At 45.9% G+C, this 17,343-nt stretch overlaps 1 protein-coding gene across 1 annotated transcript in view; it reads right to left on the bottom strand.

The window, feature by feature from the left end:
- The window catches only part of CA5B (carbonic anhydrase VB, mitochondrial), a 48,640-nt gene extending 32,054 nt beyond the window's left edge, over positions 1 to 16,586 (bottom strand). Inside the window, exons 1-4 of the mRNA XM_006835688.1 lie at positions 16,522 to 16,586; positions 13,050 to 13,078; positions 12,731 to 12,792; positions 5,307 to 5,493 (exon numbers count right to left, since the gene is read on the bottom strand). Coding sequence (XP_006835751.1) covers positions 5,307 to 5,493; positions 12,731 to 12,792; positions 13,050 to 13,078; positions 16,522 to 16,586 — 343 coding nt within the window. The remainder of the gene's footprint in view (positions 1 to 5,306; positions 5,494 to 12,730; positions 12,793 to 13,049; positions 13,079 to 16,521) is intronic.
- Between the last annotated feature and the right edge of the window lie 757 nt (positions 16,587 to 17,343).

Genomic DNA, 17,343 nt, shown 5'->3' on the forward strand with positions numbered 1-17,343 from the left:
AGCTCTGGTAACGTAGTGGTTATGAATTGGGCTGCTAATCTCACAGTCAGCAGTTTGAAACTCCCAGCTGTTTCATGGGAGAAAGATGAGGCTTTCTGCTCCCGTAAAGATTTACAGTAAGGTCGATTTGAACCACAAGGTCGGTGGTTCAAACTCACCAGCTGCTCCTTGGAAATGCTATACAGAGTCCCTATAAGTCGCAACTGACTGGATGGCACTTAACAACAACAACAACATGTCGAATGTATCATGTTAAATAAATAATAAAAAAAATCCCTAAAGTTAATGTCACCTGGTTTTGTGAGTATGTGTGTTCTAAGTTTTTAAAAGTAAGGCGCCTAGAAAATTTGAATTACCTCTGGGGCTTGTATTTGTGGCTCGCCTTAGATGAAAGAGCTTCAGAAATGTTTGTGGAAAAATGCCTTTATCTTTTAATTCCATGTTCCCATGAACTCTTTGAAGCCACCTCTTTATCTACTGAATGTTGCTGTTGCTGGATGCCACTGAGTCAAGTCGCACTCATAGCGACCCAATGTGACATGATCGAATGGCCCCATAGTTTTCTAGACTATAAACTTTATGGGATGAGATTGCCAAATCTTTCTCCCAGAGAGTTATTGGGTGGGTTTGAACTGCCAACCATTCACTTAGCAACCAAGTGTTTACTATTTTGCTCTCAGAGCTCCTGTGGGTTCAGGAAAGGGGCTTGGGATGGCCTGTTGTTGTTAAGTGCTGTTGAATCAAGTCCAACTCATAGTGACCCTGTAGAGGATTTCCAAGAAGCAGCTGGTGAGTTTGAACCACCGACCTTGTGGTTCAAATCGACCTTGCAGTCTACTATAGCCCACATAAGGAGCTCTGGTAGCGTAGTGGTTATGAGTCGGCTGCTAACCTCAAGGTCAGCAGTTCGAAACTACCACTCGTTCCACAGCAGAAAGATGAGCCTTCCTGCTCCCATAAAGACTGACAGCCTCGGAAACCCTATGCAGGGTTGCTATGAGTCGGAACGGACTCAGTGGTAGTGGGGTTTTGTTTTGCTTTTTCTTTGTGGCCTAAGGCTTATTTAGCACAGTCATGATCTGCAGACAGACTGCATGGATGATCACTGGTGGCCTTGACGGAGCAGACAGGATGTAAAAGGCACTTGGATACTGAACCTAGGCCATCAAAAGAGCCACTCTACTTATCATCCCAAACAAGCAAGCCCATTGCCGTTAAGTCAACTTGGACTCATCACAACCCTACAGGAGAAGAGTAGAACCGCTCCATAGGGCTTCCAAGTGTGAGAAATGTTGTCGCTACTGACAAACACTCAAGGAATCCAATCTGTACTCATTGTAGTGAAAGTGAGGTTTTCTTTATTCAATTTTGCAAAATTGGGCACCCAACCCAGTAGACAGGCAGATGCACTGCATGGTCAGCCCGCAAACAGTTTTATCCCCCTGTCTCGAAAAAGCCCCTCCTCCAGTTCCACAATCTACGCCAATGGTGCCCATGGTCTTAATTGACTGTATTCTTATTTAAAGTTCCTAGTCCTAGAACAGGATTCTTTCTCCCCTTCCTCCAATTCATCTTGCTTAATATCCCTGGGTCTGAATCAATAACCTATGTCTGGTCTAGCAATCTCATGCAACCTTTATTTCTGAAGATGGACCATCTTGAGAATTTCTTCCACAAGGAACCCTCAGAAGCTGGGCACTTGGCTGCTAACTGAAAGGCTGAACCCACCAGCAACTCCACAGGAGAAAGATGAGGCAGTCTACTTCTGTAAAGATTTACTGTCTCAAAAACCCTAGAGAGCAGTTCTACTCTCTACAGGGTGGCTATGAGTCAGAGCCCATTGACAGTGAGTTTAATCTTTCTGGAAGGAGACCGCTACATCTTTCTCCTAGGGCGCTGTAGAGCAGCTGGTGGGTGAAACCATGGAGCACTTGGTTAGCAACCAAGCATTTAACCATGGCACCCACAAGGGTTTCTTTTGTGAACCCCTGGCAGCTGAAAATACACCTAAGGCCATTAAAACAATTCTAAGGGATTCAAAGGTAGTGTGCCATGGAGTTGGTTCCGACTCACAGTGACCCTGTACAGGGTTTCTGAGGCTGTAAATCTTTACCAGAGCAGAACGCCTCATCTTTCTCCCATGGAATGGCTGGTAGTTTCGAGCTGCTGACCTTGTGGTTAGCAGCCCGGACTCATAACCACTACGCTACCAGAGCTCCTTAAGGGATTCAAAACCAACCCACTATGTCTCAGGCTTCTTCAAATGTCAATGAAAGACAGTCTACGGCAAACTGAGTTTGCCTTAACCTGGGAGCTACTGAAGTGCTTTTGAAGAGATTGCAAACAAGCTTTTTAATACTATTGTGCTCCAAACTTCACTGTGCTCATCAAAATTTACTAGTGAAATAACAGAACTCCTTTCTAACTAAGTTCAGTTATAATATGCTGTTGTTGTTATATGCCGTGGAGTCAGTTCAAACTCATAGTGACCCTGTACAGGGTTTCCAAGGAGCAGCTGGTGAGTTTGAACCACCGACCTTGTGGTTCAAATCGACCTTACTGTAAATCTTTACGGGAGCAGAAAGCCTCATCTTTCTCCCACGGGACAGCTGGTAGTTTCAAACTGCTGACTGTGAGATTAGCAGCCCAATTCATAACTACTACGTTACCAGAGCTCCTTCAGTTATAATATAGCTGTTATTAAGTGCTGTCGAGTCAGTTCCGACTCACAGCGACCCTATATAGGGTTTCTGAGGAGTGGCTAGTGAGTTTGAACTGCCAACCTTGCAGTTCAAACCAACCTTGCAGTCTAGTGCGTTAATCCACAGCACCACACAAGGATTCCATAATATAACTGAGTACTGTACAATAAAATGTTCTGTGAAGATGGAAATACCCAAAATAGTAGCTGCTAATTTCACTCATCTATGCCAAGAAATTTGCTAAAATTTATAATATCATTTGTGGGCCATACAAATGTATCAACTTAAAAATTAGCCTGCTGTTTTTGGTCAAACATTTAATTAACTCCTGGTGTGGCACTGTAGGATCAGCAACGGACTGTGTGTGACCCACAAGGTCAGCAGTACAAACTCACCAGCTGCTCCTCAAAAACCCTACACAGGGTCACTATGAGTCTGAACTGATTCCACAGCATATATCAACAACAACAACAACAAGGTGATGGCTGCAATTGAGGTTGCCTTGGCAGGGTAAGACCAAATGATTCTGTGGGCCTTATAAAGACGTTCCCCACCCCTGACCTAGGGGAAGGATAGTGAAAGATGGCTTGCTGGATTTACTATGTCCAGCTGACAAATCTGAAAGAGACAGTGAGTGAGTCAGTGATGATGATAAAGATGCTGCTGATGGTAACAGCAATCGAAGTACCAGCGTAGTGGCCAACTGAGTAGTACTCACTGTGTGGCAGGCACTAGCTAGGACTGTACCATGTGATCTTTTCTGATCTTTAGCATCCTTGGGGAAATTGTGGTCACTAGTGTACATTGAACCTTCTCTTGGAGTAGTGAACTTCCAGCAGATGAAGGGCCTGGGCTGTATGTGATCAGTGACCCAGAGCAATGAAGGACAGCGCATGTGCTAAAAGCAAATTCAAATGGGGACTGTCACCTTGTTTTTCCAAGTACTTTACAAAACAAGAACATTTCATGTGATGTGGAAAATTAATCAGGTGAAGCGTCCAAGTCCCCAAATCACTCCTTTTGGGGTTTTTTTTGGTCAACATTGAAAGGAGCACACGATCCTAAAGACATAATCATACTGGATTTTAAATCTTTAACTTTAGGCAAAAAAAAAAAAAAAAAAGAACCGGAAAACAAGCAACTTTAGTAGCCAGACAATTATGACTAATGTTTTCCATTTTCAGCTTTAGACCACAAAGTGCCAAAGTAAAAAGCCAGAAAGGGTTAGGATGTGGGCATGTCCCTAGGAAGTTACACCTAGCAACCGAAACTTGTCATGACTTGTGCCTATTTCTTTTCATGAGGGGCACAGTCAATGTTGGAGGACTATGAACTTAGAATAAAATCTATTTATAGAGTAGCTTCATGCCCTCAGACTTGACCAGATTGGCAATATTAATGACTTCCATTTCTGATGTGCTTATGGGATCAAGAGAGTCCACACAAAGAATACTCTGGAAGCCAGTCAACATTTGAGAATCTTGTACTATTGTTTTAAAAATGGGGGAAACATGAAAAATTCCTCTTTGTTGTTGTGGGGTGCCATCGAGCCAGTTCCGATTCATAGTACCTGGTGGGTTTGAACTGCCAACTCTGTGGTTAGCTGTCCCATGCTAATCCTACCAGACTCCTCTTTACAATATATCCTTAGCCATTTAGCGTGGTAGTTGATGAAGTCGGCTGCAAACTGCAAGGTCAATAGCTCAAATCCACCAGCCGCTCTTCAGGGAAAAGATGAGGCTTTCTGCTCCTATAAAGATTTAAAGCCTCAGAAACTCTATGCAAAGCCACTATGAGTCGGAACTGACTCGACAGCACATAGCAGAAGCATTGCTCCACCAACCAACCCACATGTTATCAATTCCCAATCCTCATCATCTCGGTGGTTCTTAATCAGAGCAACGGTGTCCTCCCACTTTGGAATTATTTTGGGTTGTTATAACTTGGGGTGGGATGCTACTGGATCTAGTGGGGGAGAGGCCATGGGTGCTCCTCAACACCTACAGTGCACAGGACAGCTTTCGCAAAAAAGAATGATCCAGCTATCTCCTGAGTCCCCGGATGACAGCTATTTATTTATTCCCTGTGTTTCCAAAAGGTGCCATTTCCAGACTCACTTGTTTGTCCGTGTTTGCAGCAGCACATACACTTGTAGCTACAACTGACTGCAATTTATAACAATAGGACCGAGTAATTCCAAGTGTGAAGGTACTGAACTGCTTGCATGGACGATATCCAGACAGTTGGGTTTCCCATGAAAACCTTACAGCCTGTAGTTCAACCTTCATAAGAATAAAATTGCTGCCTCTTAGACATAATAAAAAACAGGCTCCAAAGCATTTGAAATTATCAGGGTTGGGATGAGTCTTGCTGGTCCTGCTTCTGCATGGCATCATTTTCACATTTTAAAATTGGTCAAGGCAGGATCTTTCCACACTGATTGTCAAAGACAAATAGGGAAATGACTGGTTGGTCGCCCAGTTCTTAAGCGCTATAACCACAGACAGGAATACCAATGACGTCCACCCGGCCAATCTCTCACGCAAGTGATTGTTATCAAACAAGCCTTTCCCTTTGGCAGAAGGCAGCGAGCAGTGTACTCACAGGTTCGGTTCCGGGTTTTGTAAGTGCAGGTATATAGGCTGCAGGGCCGCCTGGGCACAGGCCTGGGAATCTGGCTTCTTCTCCAGGGCATTGTGTATGGAAACACTTGACAAAGGCGCCGCAGGCTAGTCATCACCACCACCAATGGCTTGCAGTCTTGGTCAGTTTCCAAGTAACTTGCAAGAGCCTAACACCCTAGTGGCAGAAGAGCAGAGGAGGCAAAGCTGAAAACAATGAGACTTCAGATTCTGTGGCCACCTCTAAGTAGGACGACCACATTTAGACTATTAGAACACACCCAGAGGAAGGGAGGGAGGGATAGAGGGAGGGCGCCCCAAAGGAGAACTAATCAGTTATCCACTCTGGCTTCTCAAACTCATGGGTCACCTCGGAGGAGGGCAGGGCCTGGGCAGACTGACTCATGCTCTGCCTTCCCTCAGGGCTAGTAAATATTAGAGGTCTAGGGAGCCCTGTCTCTTTATGCACGAGAATGAAAAGGCTGTTTAGAACAGTTTCTGAATTTTTTTGTTTTTTAATGGACTTCCAGAAATTCCACTTAATTGTCAAGCCAGTAGGAAAAACCAAAGATTAAGCTCCCTCCAGTCAGTTTCAGTAAAAACAATGGATCTGCTTTGAGATTACACTGAGCAAACAAGATACATCCTGCCAAAATTGTCATGGGCGGGTCTGAAATCTGTCTGTCATCTGTGACTCATGGCCAACTGTAGTTTAGATGTCCATCCAACACAGGAAAGTGGAGAAGGTAACCCTGGTTTAATCTACAGGTAGGTTCACACTGAGTACACATTGTGACTTCCCTTACACACGCGCACCTCGCACCATTCACAGACTGTCAACACTCCCGTTTCCTGAAATCCAATGCTGTGTTCTGAAACCATGATCAACTGGACCACAGCTGCCCCACTGTTCCCTCCCCTGATACTGCTCCATCCATTTTTCCTGAAAACAAGTGTAGAAATGATAGTTTTCTAGATGACACATCACTGCAATTCTAGATGTGAAACAGTTATGAGCGGTTTGTTGTTATTGTTGTGAAGTGCTGTCAAGTCGTTTCCAAGGAGCAGCTGGTGAGCTTGAACTTCCGACCTTGCAGTTCAAACTGACTTTGCAGTCCAGCGCATTAACCCACAGCGCCACAGCTTGGGAAGAATTCAAACAACTGGTTGGGGGCTTGGTTTGAGCAATCAGGAGCATGTGTAGCCACAGGGCCACACCCACACTGTGACCGGGCCCTGCCCAGCTCCCAGTCTCCTGTCCATAGCCTGCTCCTTCCCTCAACACTTGGACTTCACTTCTTCCAAGTCCTGTAGCTCTGTCAAACTCAGGGCTTGTACAGATGTTCTTCCTTCCCAGAAGCCCTCTCGTTTCGCCTGTACTTGATTGATTAATCCCGCCAGGTAATCAGAGCAGGTGTTGTTCACTTGGCTCCCAATACTGTGTTAGGTGCTTTGATGCAAAGATGAACAAGCCCACATAAAGGACATCATTCATGGACAATCAACAAGACATCTGCCTAGACAATGACTATAAAAGAAAGCACTGCAGGGCAGGAGTCAGTTTCCCTGATCTGCATGGGTTCCACTGCAGGGACTGATTTCATGATTTGAAGGAGCGCTGGTAGCGTAGTGGTTACGAGTCAGGCTGCTAATCTCAAGGTCAGCAGTTCGAAACTACCAGCCGTTCCGTGGGAGAGAGAAGCGTCTTTCTGCTCCCGTAAAAATTTATAGCCTTGGAAACCCCATACAGGGTTGCTAGGAGTTGGAACTGACTCCATTTGACACCACCACCACCAGTGTGATTCAGGATGGCAGCCCTATTCCAGGGGCTTGGCAGGAAGCTTGAATCTTGGGTTTTCCCACCTCCTTACCTGGGGTCTTTAGGCTAGGGACACCTCACATATGTCTGCAATCCCAGAAGGTATCTGACTTCTCAAAGCAAAGTTAAAATCACTGACTTAATCATCTAATGCTGTGATAACAGAAATATTATAAGTGGATATTTTTAGCAAACACAAATATGTTCATTCTCTCAGTTTAGGAGGCTATTAGACCCAATTCCGGGTGCCAGCTCAAGGGGAAAGCTTTCGCTCTCTGTTGGCTCTGGGGGAATGTCCTGTGGACTGGACATACCTTGGGGATCTCCATGTGTCCTGACATCAACCTTTCCCTGGACCTGGGAGCTTCTCAGCACAGGGACCTTGGGTCCAAAGACCCTCCAGCTCTTCTTTCTTGGTGTTCATGAGGTTCCCACTATCTCTGCTTGCTTGTCTAACCTCTTTTATATCTCAAAAGAGAGTGACTCAAGCCTCAAGATACACCTAAAACTATAGAGACTATGGCCTCCTGGTGTGGTGCTGTAGGAACATCACTGGACTGCGAACCACAAGGTCAGCAGTTCATACCCACCAGCTGCTCCTCGGTAACTCTATACAGGGTCACTATGAGTCAGAACCTACTGGACTGACACTTAACAATAACAACAACAACAACATAGAGACCGGGTCCCCTGCCTCATTAACATAACTGTCACTAATCCTGAGTCTTTAATTAACACCATAGAGGTAAGGATTTAGAACACAGAGAAAAATTACATCAGATCACAAAATGGAGAGAAATGACATAATACTAAGATTCATGGGCCAGGTGACACTTAATTTGGGGGTGGGGGGAGGTTACAATTCAATCCATAACAACCAGGCTTGTTTGGTTTAAATGTATGTATTTTGGTAGGTATATCTTTGGAGGACGCGTGCATGCTCAAAATGTCTGAACAGAGGGAGAATCACTGTGTTTGAAACATGCAAAAGTCTGACTCAGGATTATTAAGACACACTGCTAGTTCCTGGAGCCAGACAAGAACACCGGCTTTGCGAAGAGTTATTCAGCTATTCAGTGAAATAACTGACTGGGCCCGGAGTCATAGACCACTGGTCACCTCAATTTAGAACTGGATTCTGTTTTGGTTTTCCCCTCAACTTTATTATGGAAAACCCCAAACTAAGACAAACATCGTGAGAACAGTCTAATAACCACCTATGTGCCTAATACTCTACTTCAGTAAGTACTAATTCATGGCCAAGTCTGATTGATTTGTAGGCTGCCACACCTCCCCCCCCCCCCCCCCCCCCCCCCCCCCCCGCCTCAGTCCCTGATTATTGTGAAGCAAAGCCCAGGCATCCTATCAATTTAGCCACGGTTTTCGTTTTCATAGGAAAATGTCCTAATTCATGGTTTCTTCCCCATAAAAACGAACTATATGAAATTGCAGCCCCATAAAAATGAACTATATGAAATAGTTTACTGGCAGATTCTGAAAACTGTTGATTTTTTCAAATTCAAGAATAGAGAGCAAAAAAATCCCAGTAACTCAACAGGCTTTCTCCTAACGTATGATTTTTACTGTTTTTAGGTGTTATCGAGTTGATCCTGACTCTCAGTCACGCAGAGTGACCCTGTATGACACAGTAGAACTGCCCTACGGGGTTTCCTAAACTGTAATAGATATAGGAGCCCATTACCTTTTTTCCAGAGAGCTACTGGTGGGTTTGAACCACTGGCCCTACACACTTATGCCCTGAGCCACCACTCAGAACCCAGCTTTGATCCCTCAATCCAATGTGATGCTTGAGTCTAACTTGTAAGACTGTGGTCAGCAGGAAACGCTCTAATTTATCATTGTTGTTAAACTGAGTCAAAAGATTAAAGGAGTGGAAATGTTCTAGATCAAGATTGGATGTATACCAGAGAGTCCAGACCAGAGGAGCAGGGGAGAATTGGCCAGCAAGACTAAGCACTAAACTGGCTTTTTCTGTAATTTCAAGTAGGGTGAGGTCCGAGACAGCTTCCAAATAGGATATAAACACGAGTTACTCAGATTCAGAATGACCTTCCTAAAATGTAAATGACAAGAACTTTGGACTTAAATGCTAAATGAAGACAATAGAAAGCAGTGGAGAAAGGGTTCCTTTTTTTTTTTTTTTTTTTTCCCCTCCCTCTTATCCCTCTTCTTTGAAATGTCTTTATTTTGTTGTTGTTGGACAGTCATCTTTTCCTTCTTCAAAATATATTTTTAAGTGTGGCAAAATACGTCTAACAAAAACCCCTTCCATTTTTTACATGTACATGAATGAAACTCCTCACTGCCTGCTGCCACATTTGTCATCACCAGCTCCCTCTCCTTTCTGGCCCTGTTAGGAGATCTGGTGGCGCTAACCTCAAGATCTGGGCTGCTAACCTCAAGGTCAGTGGTTCAAACCCACACGAGAAAAGATTTACAGCCTCGAAAACCTTATGCAGGGTCACTATGAGTCCGAATTCACTCAATGGCAGAGTTTGGTTTTGTTCTTTGCCTGGCCCTGTTAACCACCAATAAACTGAGCTCTATATTGGATGACTCTTAATGTATTTCTTTTTTCTTTTTAAGCCAATGCCACCAAGGAACTGTAATTGGCCAGGATTTCCTCTGAGGAAATTCATTTGATACTAAAATGAAGTTTCTAAAACTGCTAAAGACTTGGGACAACTCTTGCCTTCATGCTGTGCTTCCTTTGAGTGGACTTCCGGTTCTGAAGTGACGCAGTAAATGATTCTCTCGGGCAAGGCCCTGAGCTGGTGGAAAGAGACAATGGACAGGCTGTCCCCACTTTCCCCACCTCCCACCCTGTCCCAACTCCCACCAGCACGCAATCTACCTGGAAAAGCTGTTTAAACACAGACTTCTTAATCAAGGCTGGGCACAGTAACAGCACATTGGACACGGAGGGCAGAGTTGCTTAGCTTTCAGGTGCGGTGGCCTTACAATTGGAATTGGGGGACAAAGTGGAAGGATAGTGGAAACCATAGGGATGGTAAGGACACACAACAGGCCTAGGCCAGAGCGAACTGGGGTTGGAATGAAAGGAACTTTGGGTTTATTCAATAAACTATCCCAAGACCCATGTGCTAAGTGTCAAGAGGAGGCGGGTAAAGAAGGGGAAAAAAATTCCCTTTTTGCTTACAACCTAGTTGGCAAGATTCAAGGATGATACTCCACAGAAATCAAATCCCCACTTTTGCCTTCTCTCTTCAGTTCTGACACGCACTGCCCATGCAGCCTTTTATGCCCCTTGTCACTTAGGGCTGTGTCAGATCTCACAAGTTAAAAGGACCCTGTCTTCTTTCTCCAGATTGCCACATAGTCAGACACCAGCCACAAGTTTGGGAGTCCACATGGCACACTCACTTCTGATGTTGTTGTTGTTAAGTGCTGTCGAGTCAGTTCTGACCCATAGTGACCCTGTAAAGGGTTTCCAAGGAGCTTGAACTGCTGACCTTGCTGTTCAAACCAACTTTGCAGTTCAGCACATTAACTCACAGCGCAACACCAGGACTCCAACTTCTGATGCATTGCCTATAAATTGAGGCTTTCCCTCTAATCCTACAGGCATGGGAGTCCTCCGGGGTGCCCTAACTTCTGACCCGTTGACTACAAATTCGGAGTTTCTTTGTACCTCATTGGGATGCCAGCCAAAAGCATGGGAATCCCTACTTGGGATTCCTCACTTCTGAACTGCTGGTTATAATTTCTGAGGTTCCAGTTGTAAGCGCCATAGTTCTGAGCCCTCTCACTTCTAAGGAACTGAGTCTGTTGCCCCATGGTCTAGAGCTGAGTGCCTTTGGGTTGAGATGTATGGGAGAGTGGTGTGCCCTTTCGGCATTTATCAGCAGTGCTGACAGAGATCAGTCATGTTGGCTGAGTAGGGCAGAGGTCAAGGCGCTGCATAGTTGAGGGACTGAGGGCAAGAAAGAGACAAGCTTGCAGCTATGGCTGAGAAGAGATTCTCCTGCCCAGAGAGCTGTTGTCTCTTGAGCATTTCTGATCCTGAATTTGTATACTGTCAACTTCCCTACTCAACCCCGTAATTGTAAGTATTGTCTGGGAGTTCTGTGTGGCCACCGCACTGAATGATCAGACCTAGCAAAGAAGTAGAAGGCCATGGAGGGTTGGCTGGTGTCAGAATTGGTTGGAGGGTGCAGGCATATCTGACCTCCTCCTCATAGGGATCAGCCCTGGGCTGATTCTACCCCCCAAAACACTCACCATTCACTCAATTGTCTTTATAAACTATGTTGCACCATTGACAAAGATATCCCCTTAGCTTATGTTAATATGTTATATTTTGAAGTATAGGCACATAGAAAAAAATAGCTAACATGGAATCCAAATGTAACTGTTGTATACTGTTATTTATAATTATCTATGAGTAAAGCATCATTCACTACATGAAGTTTTAGAACAAGATTTCAAATATATAAAATAATGTTGATCTTGGCAAACACACTCAGTAATTGTAAGTCATCAGTGGGCTCAGGTTTTAGAAACTATATGAACTTATACACTAAGACACAAAACCCATAGACACTTCAGAGATGGGGTGTTAGTCCATAAGATTGAGCATTGTTGCTTAAGGTCAATCAAAGCTCTTAAAAGCAGAGCTTCGAACCCAGTTCGTCCCGGTTCAGTCATGGCCAAGGAAGTGAAGCCAGAACAAACACAAATTTTTAGAATTTTGGGGAAGTGGAAGGATAACCAAAAGAGGAAAATTTGTGGGTCAAAGCCCATCTAGAAAATTACTCCCCCTCTTTAAAACAATGCTTGTTGTATAACAACCAGATCTTTTGTTCATGGGATTTTGAGTTGAGTGGGAAACAGTGGTGCTCGGCTCAAAGATGGTGGCAATTGTGCCACTTTAAACACATGTGGTTCTGCATCGTCCTGCCAGGAATCCAATCTCCCACATCAGGGGCCTGGAAGAGCTCACCACACCTCTTCCAAGTCTCCCATTCTGAGGCCTCCGCCCCTAATTTCCCCATTACAGGTAGTGGTCTAGGTCACCCCAATTTTAAAAATTCAGGTCTGTTCTGATTGTACTTTGTTGGCCAGTTTGAAGGCTGCTTTAAAGTAATGATTTATTGAAAGACGGTTATTTAAACTTCCACACTGGCCTCATAAACCAAGCCTGCGAAACCACAAGTAATGTTTAACCATCACACATAATGACAAACTTCAGACGATCAGCCTGTACTGAAGTCTGTCCATAAAGATGGAAGCTGGGGTAGACCGGCCACCGGTGAGTGGAGCTTTCTGAGATCTGCTCTTAGCTACTACTGATCATGGATGTGCTGTGTGTCCTTGGGTCTTACTAGCACGACCCTTATGTGCTACTTTTCACATTTAGAAATGTGTGACAGAGAGAAAAGCTTCTAAAAGCCCTCAAAGAATCACTCACACTATGTCTTTATTAAATCCCTAGTCATTTGAACTCTGCCAGATTAAACCATTTACACTTACGTAATATAGACAACAACGACAAAAATATAAGTAAAGGTTACAATTACACTGAAATACCCCTCCTCGATTCTCACCAGATTGCCTCTTTGTTTCTTCACCTCCTGATTTCGAAAGGAAGCCCGCCTCTTGCAATCCCCTGAAAGCACAATTAGAGGTTACATTTTCCTGTTTCCCCAAGAAAGCTCAGATTGTCTTCCTCTCACCCACTTTTTCCCTGAGAGCATGAGCCCACTCTGGGGTTGCCAAATGTTTCACAAGAAATTCCTAACAACTACTCTGTTCAATGCATTGGCCCAGTGCAGCCCAAGACAGGAGACGTGGTTTCCTCTTTCCTCGAGGGTTCCATCATAGTCTTGGTCCTGGTCAGTTTACTGACCCTTTACTGTGTCCCACCTGGGAGCGCGTGGGCCTTCTGCCTGGCTCTGTGGGGGAGAGGGCAGGTGTGCACAGGCACAGAGGACGGGCCCGGGCTGCTGTGGATCTTTTGGTGAATTCTTGCCTGGCTACTGACTTTAAAACAATCTGATACTCAGCCATAAAGAGAAATAAAGTCCGGCTGCATGCTACAGGGATGCCTGGTGTGGCACTGTAGGATGACCACTGGCCTGATAACCAGAAGGTTGGTGGTTCAAACCTACCAACTGCTCCTCGGAAACTCTATAAAGGGTCACTATGAATCGGAACCAACTCGATGGCACTTAACAATACCAAGCATGCTACAGCAAGGATGAACCTTGAAAACATTATGCTGAGCGAAGTCAAGTGCCGAAGGATAAACACTGTAGGATCTCACTTCTATGCAGTAGGCAAATATAGATGATTCAAAGATGCTTTATGGTTACCAGGGCTAGCAAAGGAGCCCTGGTAGTATGGTGGGTTGCTAACCACAAGTTGCTGGTTCAAAGCCACCAGTCACTTCTTACAAGAAGATGAGAAAGTCTGCTCCTATACAGAGTTACAGCTTTGGAAACCTTAGGGAGCAATTCTACCCTGTCTTAGAGGGGTCGCTATGACTTGCAATTGACTCTATAGCAGTGGGTAGAGGAAGAAGGGAAAGCGGGAGTTTTTGCATTTGGGGTGTTGAGTTCATACTAATTGTAGTGGGAAATTTGGAAATGGGCAGTTATAAAGGTTGCACAACACAAAGAAGGAATCAATGTCCCTGAATTGTTGTTGTTAAGTGCCGTCAAGTCTGTTCTGACTCACAGTGACCCTGTATAGGATTTCCGAGGAGCAGCTGATGGGTTTGAACTGTCGACCTTGTGGTTAGCAGTCCAGTGCTTGTCCTACAGTGCCACACCAGGACTCTGTCACTAAATTATTCATGTGGAATTCTACACACTGTTGAACTGGCAAATGTTTTGTTGTGCATACAAGGGGGCTTCAAAAAGTTCATGGAAAAATGAAATGAAAAGATAATGAAATTGTTCCATGAATATTTTGATGCTCCTTGATTTTTCACCATAGTAATAAAAAAAAAAAATTCTGAGTAAACGAGGAAAGCCCTAGAAAGTGGACAGGTTTTCCATTTGCAACATATCGGAGGACAGGGCTGCTCTTGACCAGGTCCCAGGTGGGAGGAGTAAGAGCACTTTGTTTCCTTGGATCTCTGGCTTCAGGGTGTCATCAGTAAATGCTTTGAGGGATGATCTGAGGGCAGCTCAGGGCAGGGGCTCACACACTCACTCCCCTCTCTCACCATAGAAACTTGAGTACCCTGTCTATCTTCCAGCATAGCTTCCCCATCCCCAACTATTATTTTGTTGTTGTTGAGAATACACACAGCTAAACATACAGCAATTCAACAGTTTCAACATGGACCATTTATGACACACCTTGCATTCTTCGAACTGTACAACCATTTTCACTCTCCCTTGCTTCATTACCATAAAGTCACTGCCCCCTAATGTTCCTATCTTTTGGGTTGCTGTTGTTACTTTGATCCCCTTAAAGAAACAAAAACAAAAAACAAACCCACTGCCATTGAGTTGACCCCAATTTATAACAAGCCTACATAGGGTTTCTGAGGCAGTACATCCTTATAGGAACAGAAAGTCTCATCTTTTTCTCCCACAGAGTGGCTGGTGGTTCTGAACTGCCAACTTTGCAGTTAGCAATACAGTGTTTATCCTACAGTGTCACCAGAGCTCCATATTGTTGCTGTTGTTATGTGCTGTTGAGTTGGTTGTGACTCATAGTGACCCTATATAGGGTTTCCAAGGAATGGCTGCTGGGTTTGAACCACCAACCTTGCGATTAATGGTTCAGTGCTTATCCTACAGCACCATACCAGGGCTCCATATAGAGTTCTTTAAAAAGCTTAATGCTCAAGGCAGACATTTTTTTTTACTAGTTAAGCTAAACAACTGTTCCGTGTCAATATGCCTTCAGGGGATCTTTTTTGTTTAAGGTGTAAAGATGATCTCAGTACAATAGTTTCAGGGGTTCTTCCACCCTCCATGGATCCGGATAGTCTAGCATCCAGAAGAAACTGAAATTCTGTTCTACAACTTGCCCTCCCCCTTTGATCATGATCCTTTTATGAAATTTTGGATCCAAAGGTTCAGTACTGGTAACTGGGCACCATCCAGTTCTTTTGGTCTTTTGGCAAAAGAGGCAGTTAGTTGCTCATGGAAGCCATTAACACACATTCCTATTTCCTCCTCTGATTTCTGATTCTCCTTCGCCCTCGTTTGCTTCAGACAGAGAAATGTTTGTGCCTTGGATGTCCACTTGCTAGCTTTAAAGACCCTTGGTATTATGCAAGGAATTAGTAGGTAGAACGGAGTCCTGCTGTAGGATAAAGCACTGGACCAAAAGGTAGGTTAGAACCACAAGGTTGGTGGTTCAAACACACCAGCCGCTCCTCGGAAACCCTATTCAGGGTCGCTATGAGTTGGTACGGACTCGAGGCACTTAATAACAACGACAGAAGGTAGAACAGAAGTACTTAACGTGTTATTAGGTCAATTAATTGGAATGTCCCATAAAACCATGGCCCTAAACCTCTAGGTTTAGCATGAAGTCTAGCATGGTTTTCAATTAGCAGAGGAAAGGTGGTCAGATGGTCAGGCAAGGAAGAAGGGGAAACAGAAGCAACACCGTGTTTGGTCCGTGGCCGAGAGGACCAAGTCCCATCACTGAAGGTGGACACATCTTTGTGATGTCCCTGCCTTTCTCAGACTTCCCCAGCAAAACTACATGAGAGGGAAGGGCACTGAGATGAATACTAAGAAGCCATCACCTGCCTCAGGGGAGTGGGAAATCACAGCGAATGGCAGAGTCACAGCCACCTGCAAGGTTGGCATTTTGTAGCTTCTTCTCCTCAAGCTCTGGGGCAGGGCACAAAGGAAATCGTGGAGAAGGTTGAGACTTCTCCACCTAACAGCGCGGTGACAGGGGGTGGGTTGACACTCTGCACACAGTCCCTGGCACAGGTCAGCCCTCTCGTGCTGCCCTGGCCTCTGGAGCCACAACCGGCCCTGCGCACTTTCCTGAGTTACCATTTCCATCGAAGCACAGCCGGCAACGCCCCTCCCAAAGGAAGGCTCCTCCCCGCTTCCCACTAGGTCCCTAGGACAGCTGTTCTCCCTTCAAGTACAAAGCTTCCCAATGGGGTGCAGCCACCTGGTGACCTCACGGCGGAGGGAGAAGACTGGGGTGCTGGGGGTGGTTTCGACTGTCTCCCCACCCCAGGCCTCCTAGGACGTGCTGCAGAGACCCTGGACATCTCGCACACTAGCAGCTGTCCCAGATCCGGGGCCGGTGCAGAGCAAACAGTCGTGGGGGGTTCCCGCCCCTCCTCGGGTCGCTGCGTTTCGCTTCCACCCGCACTCCCGCACTCCGGTTCTCCTCGCATTCTTACCTGCGCGTTTTCCAGATCGCTAGCCACGCTGTGTGCTCTCGGTAGCTGTCCGCGCACCCGGCCATCACGGCCACGCCCCCTCGTGCTTTGCCACGCCCCTCCGGCCCCTCCAGCACCCACCCTTCTTGGTCGCGCCCCTGTACGGCTGGGTCACAATCATACGTCACCACGTACCGCCCTCGCCACCAACCTCTGGCCCCGACCGGCCACAGCCCACCTCCATGACCCCGCCCACACCGTGGTCCTAGCCACGCCTCACGCTCCGTCTCGGCCCGCCTCTCTCTCAAAGCCACGCCCCCCGCGCTCCCCACACTCCCCCCCCCCCCACCTCATAGCCCCATCCGGGGAAATCAACGGGGCGCGGGCATGCCCGAGTTGTCCTGGGAAAACCTTCAGCTCCTGGAGCTGGGCGCTGTGCCGGCTTTGCGGAGGTTAAGCGAGGCTGCGCACCTAAGGTCCTCTCCTAAAAAATTACTTTCTTCAGTTTCTCCCAACTCCAAACATTCCTTCATGAGTGGCTTTTTGGGGAACTACAATTAGGGGACCGCGCTCTTGCTCACCACAGTTCAGTCCTTGCAGTTCAAACGACTTTGCAGTCTGACACATTAGCCCACAGCGCCACACCAGGACTCCTTCGTCCAGCATTGTTGTTGTTAAGTGCCGTCGAGTCGGTTCCGACCCATAGCGACCCTGTACAGGGTTTCCGAGGGTGTAAATCTTTACGGGAGTAGAAAGCCTCATCTTTCTCCCGCGGAGCGGCTGCTAGTTTCGAACCGCTGACCTTAAGGTTCGCAGCCCGATTCGTAACCACTACGCTATAAT

This window comes from Chrysochloris asiatica, unplaced genomic scaffold (assembly GCF_000296735.1).
Source record: "Chrysochloris asiatica unplaced genomic scaffold, ChrAsi1.0 scaffold00018, whole genome shotgun sequence".
Lineage (NCBI taxonomy): Eukaryota > Metazoa > Chordata > Mammalia > Afrosoricida > Chrysochloridae > Chrysochloris > Chrysochloris asiatica.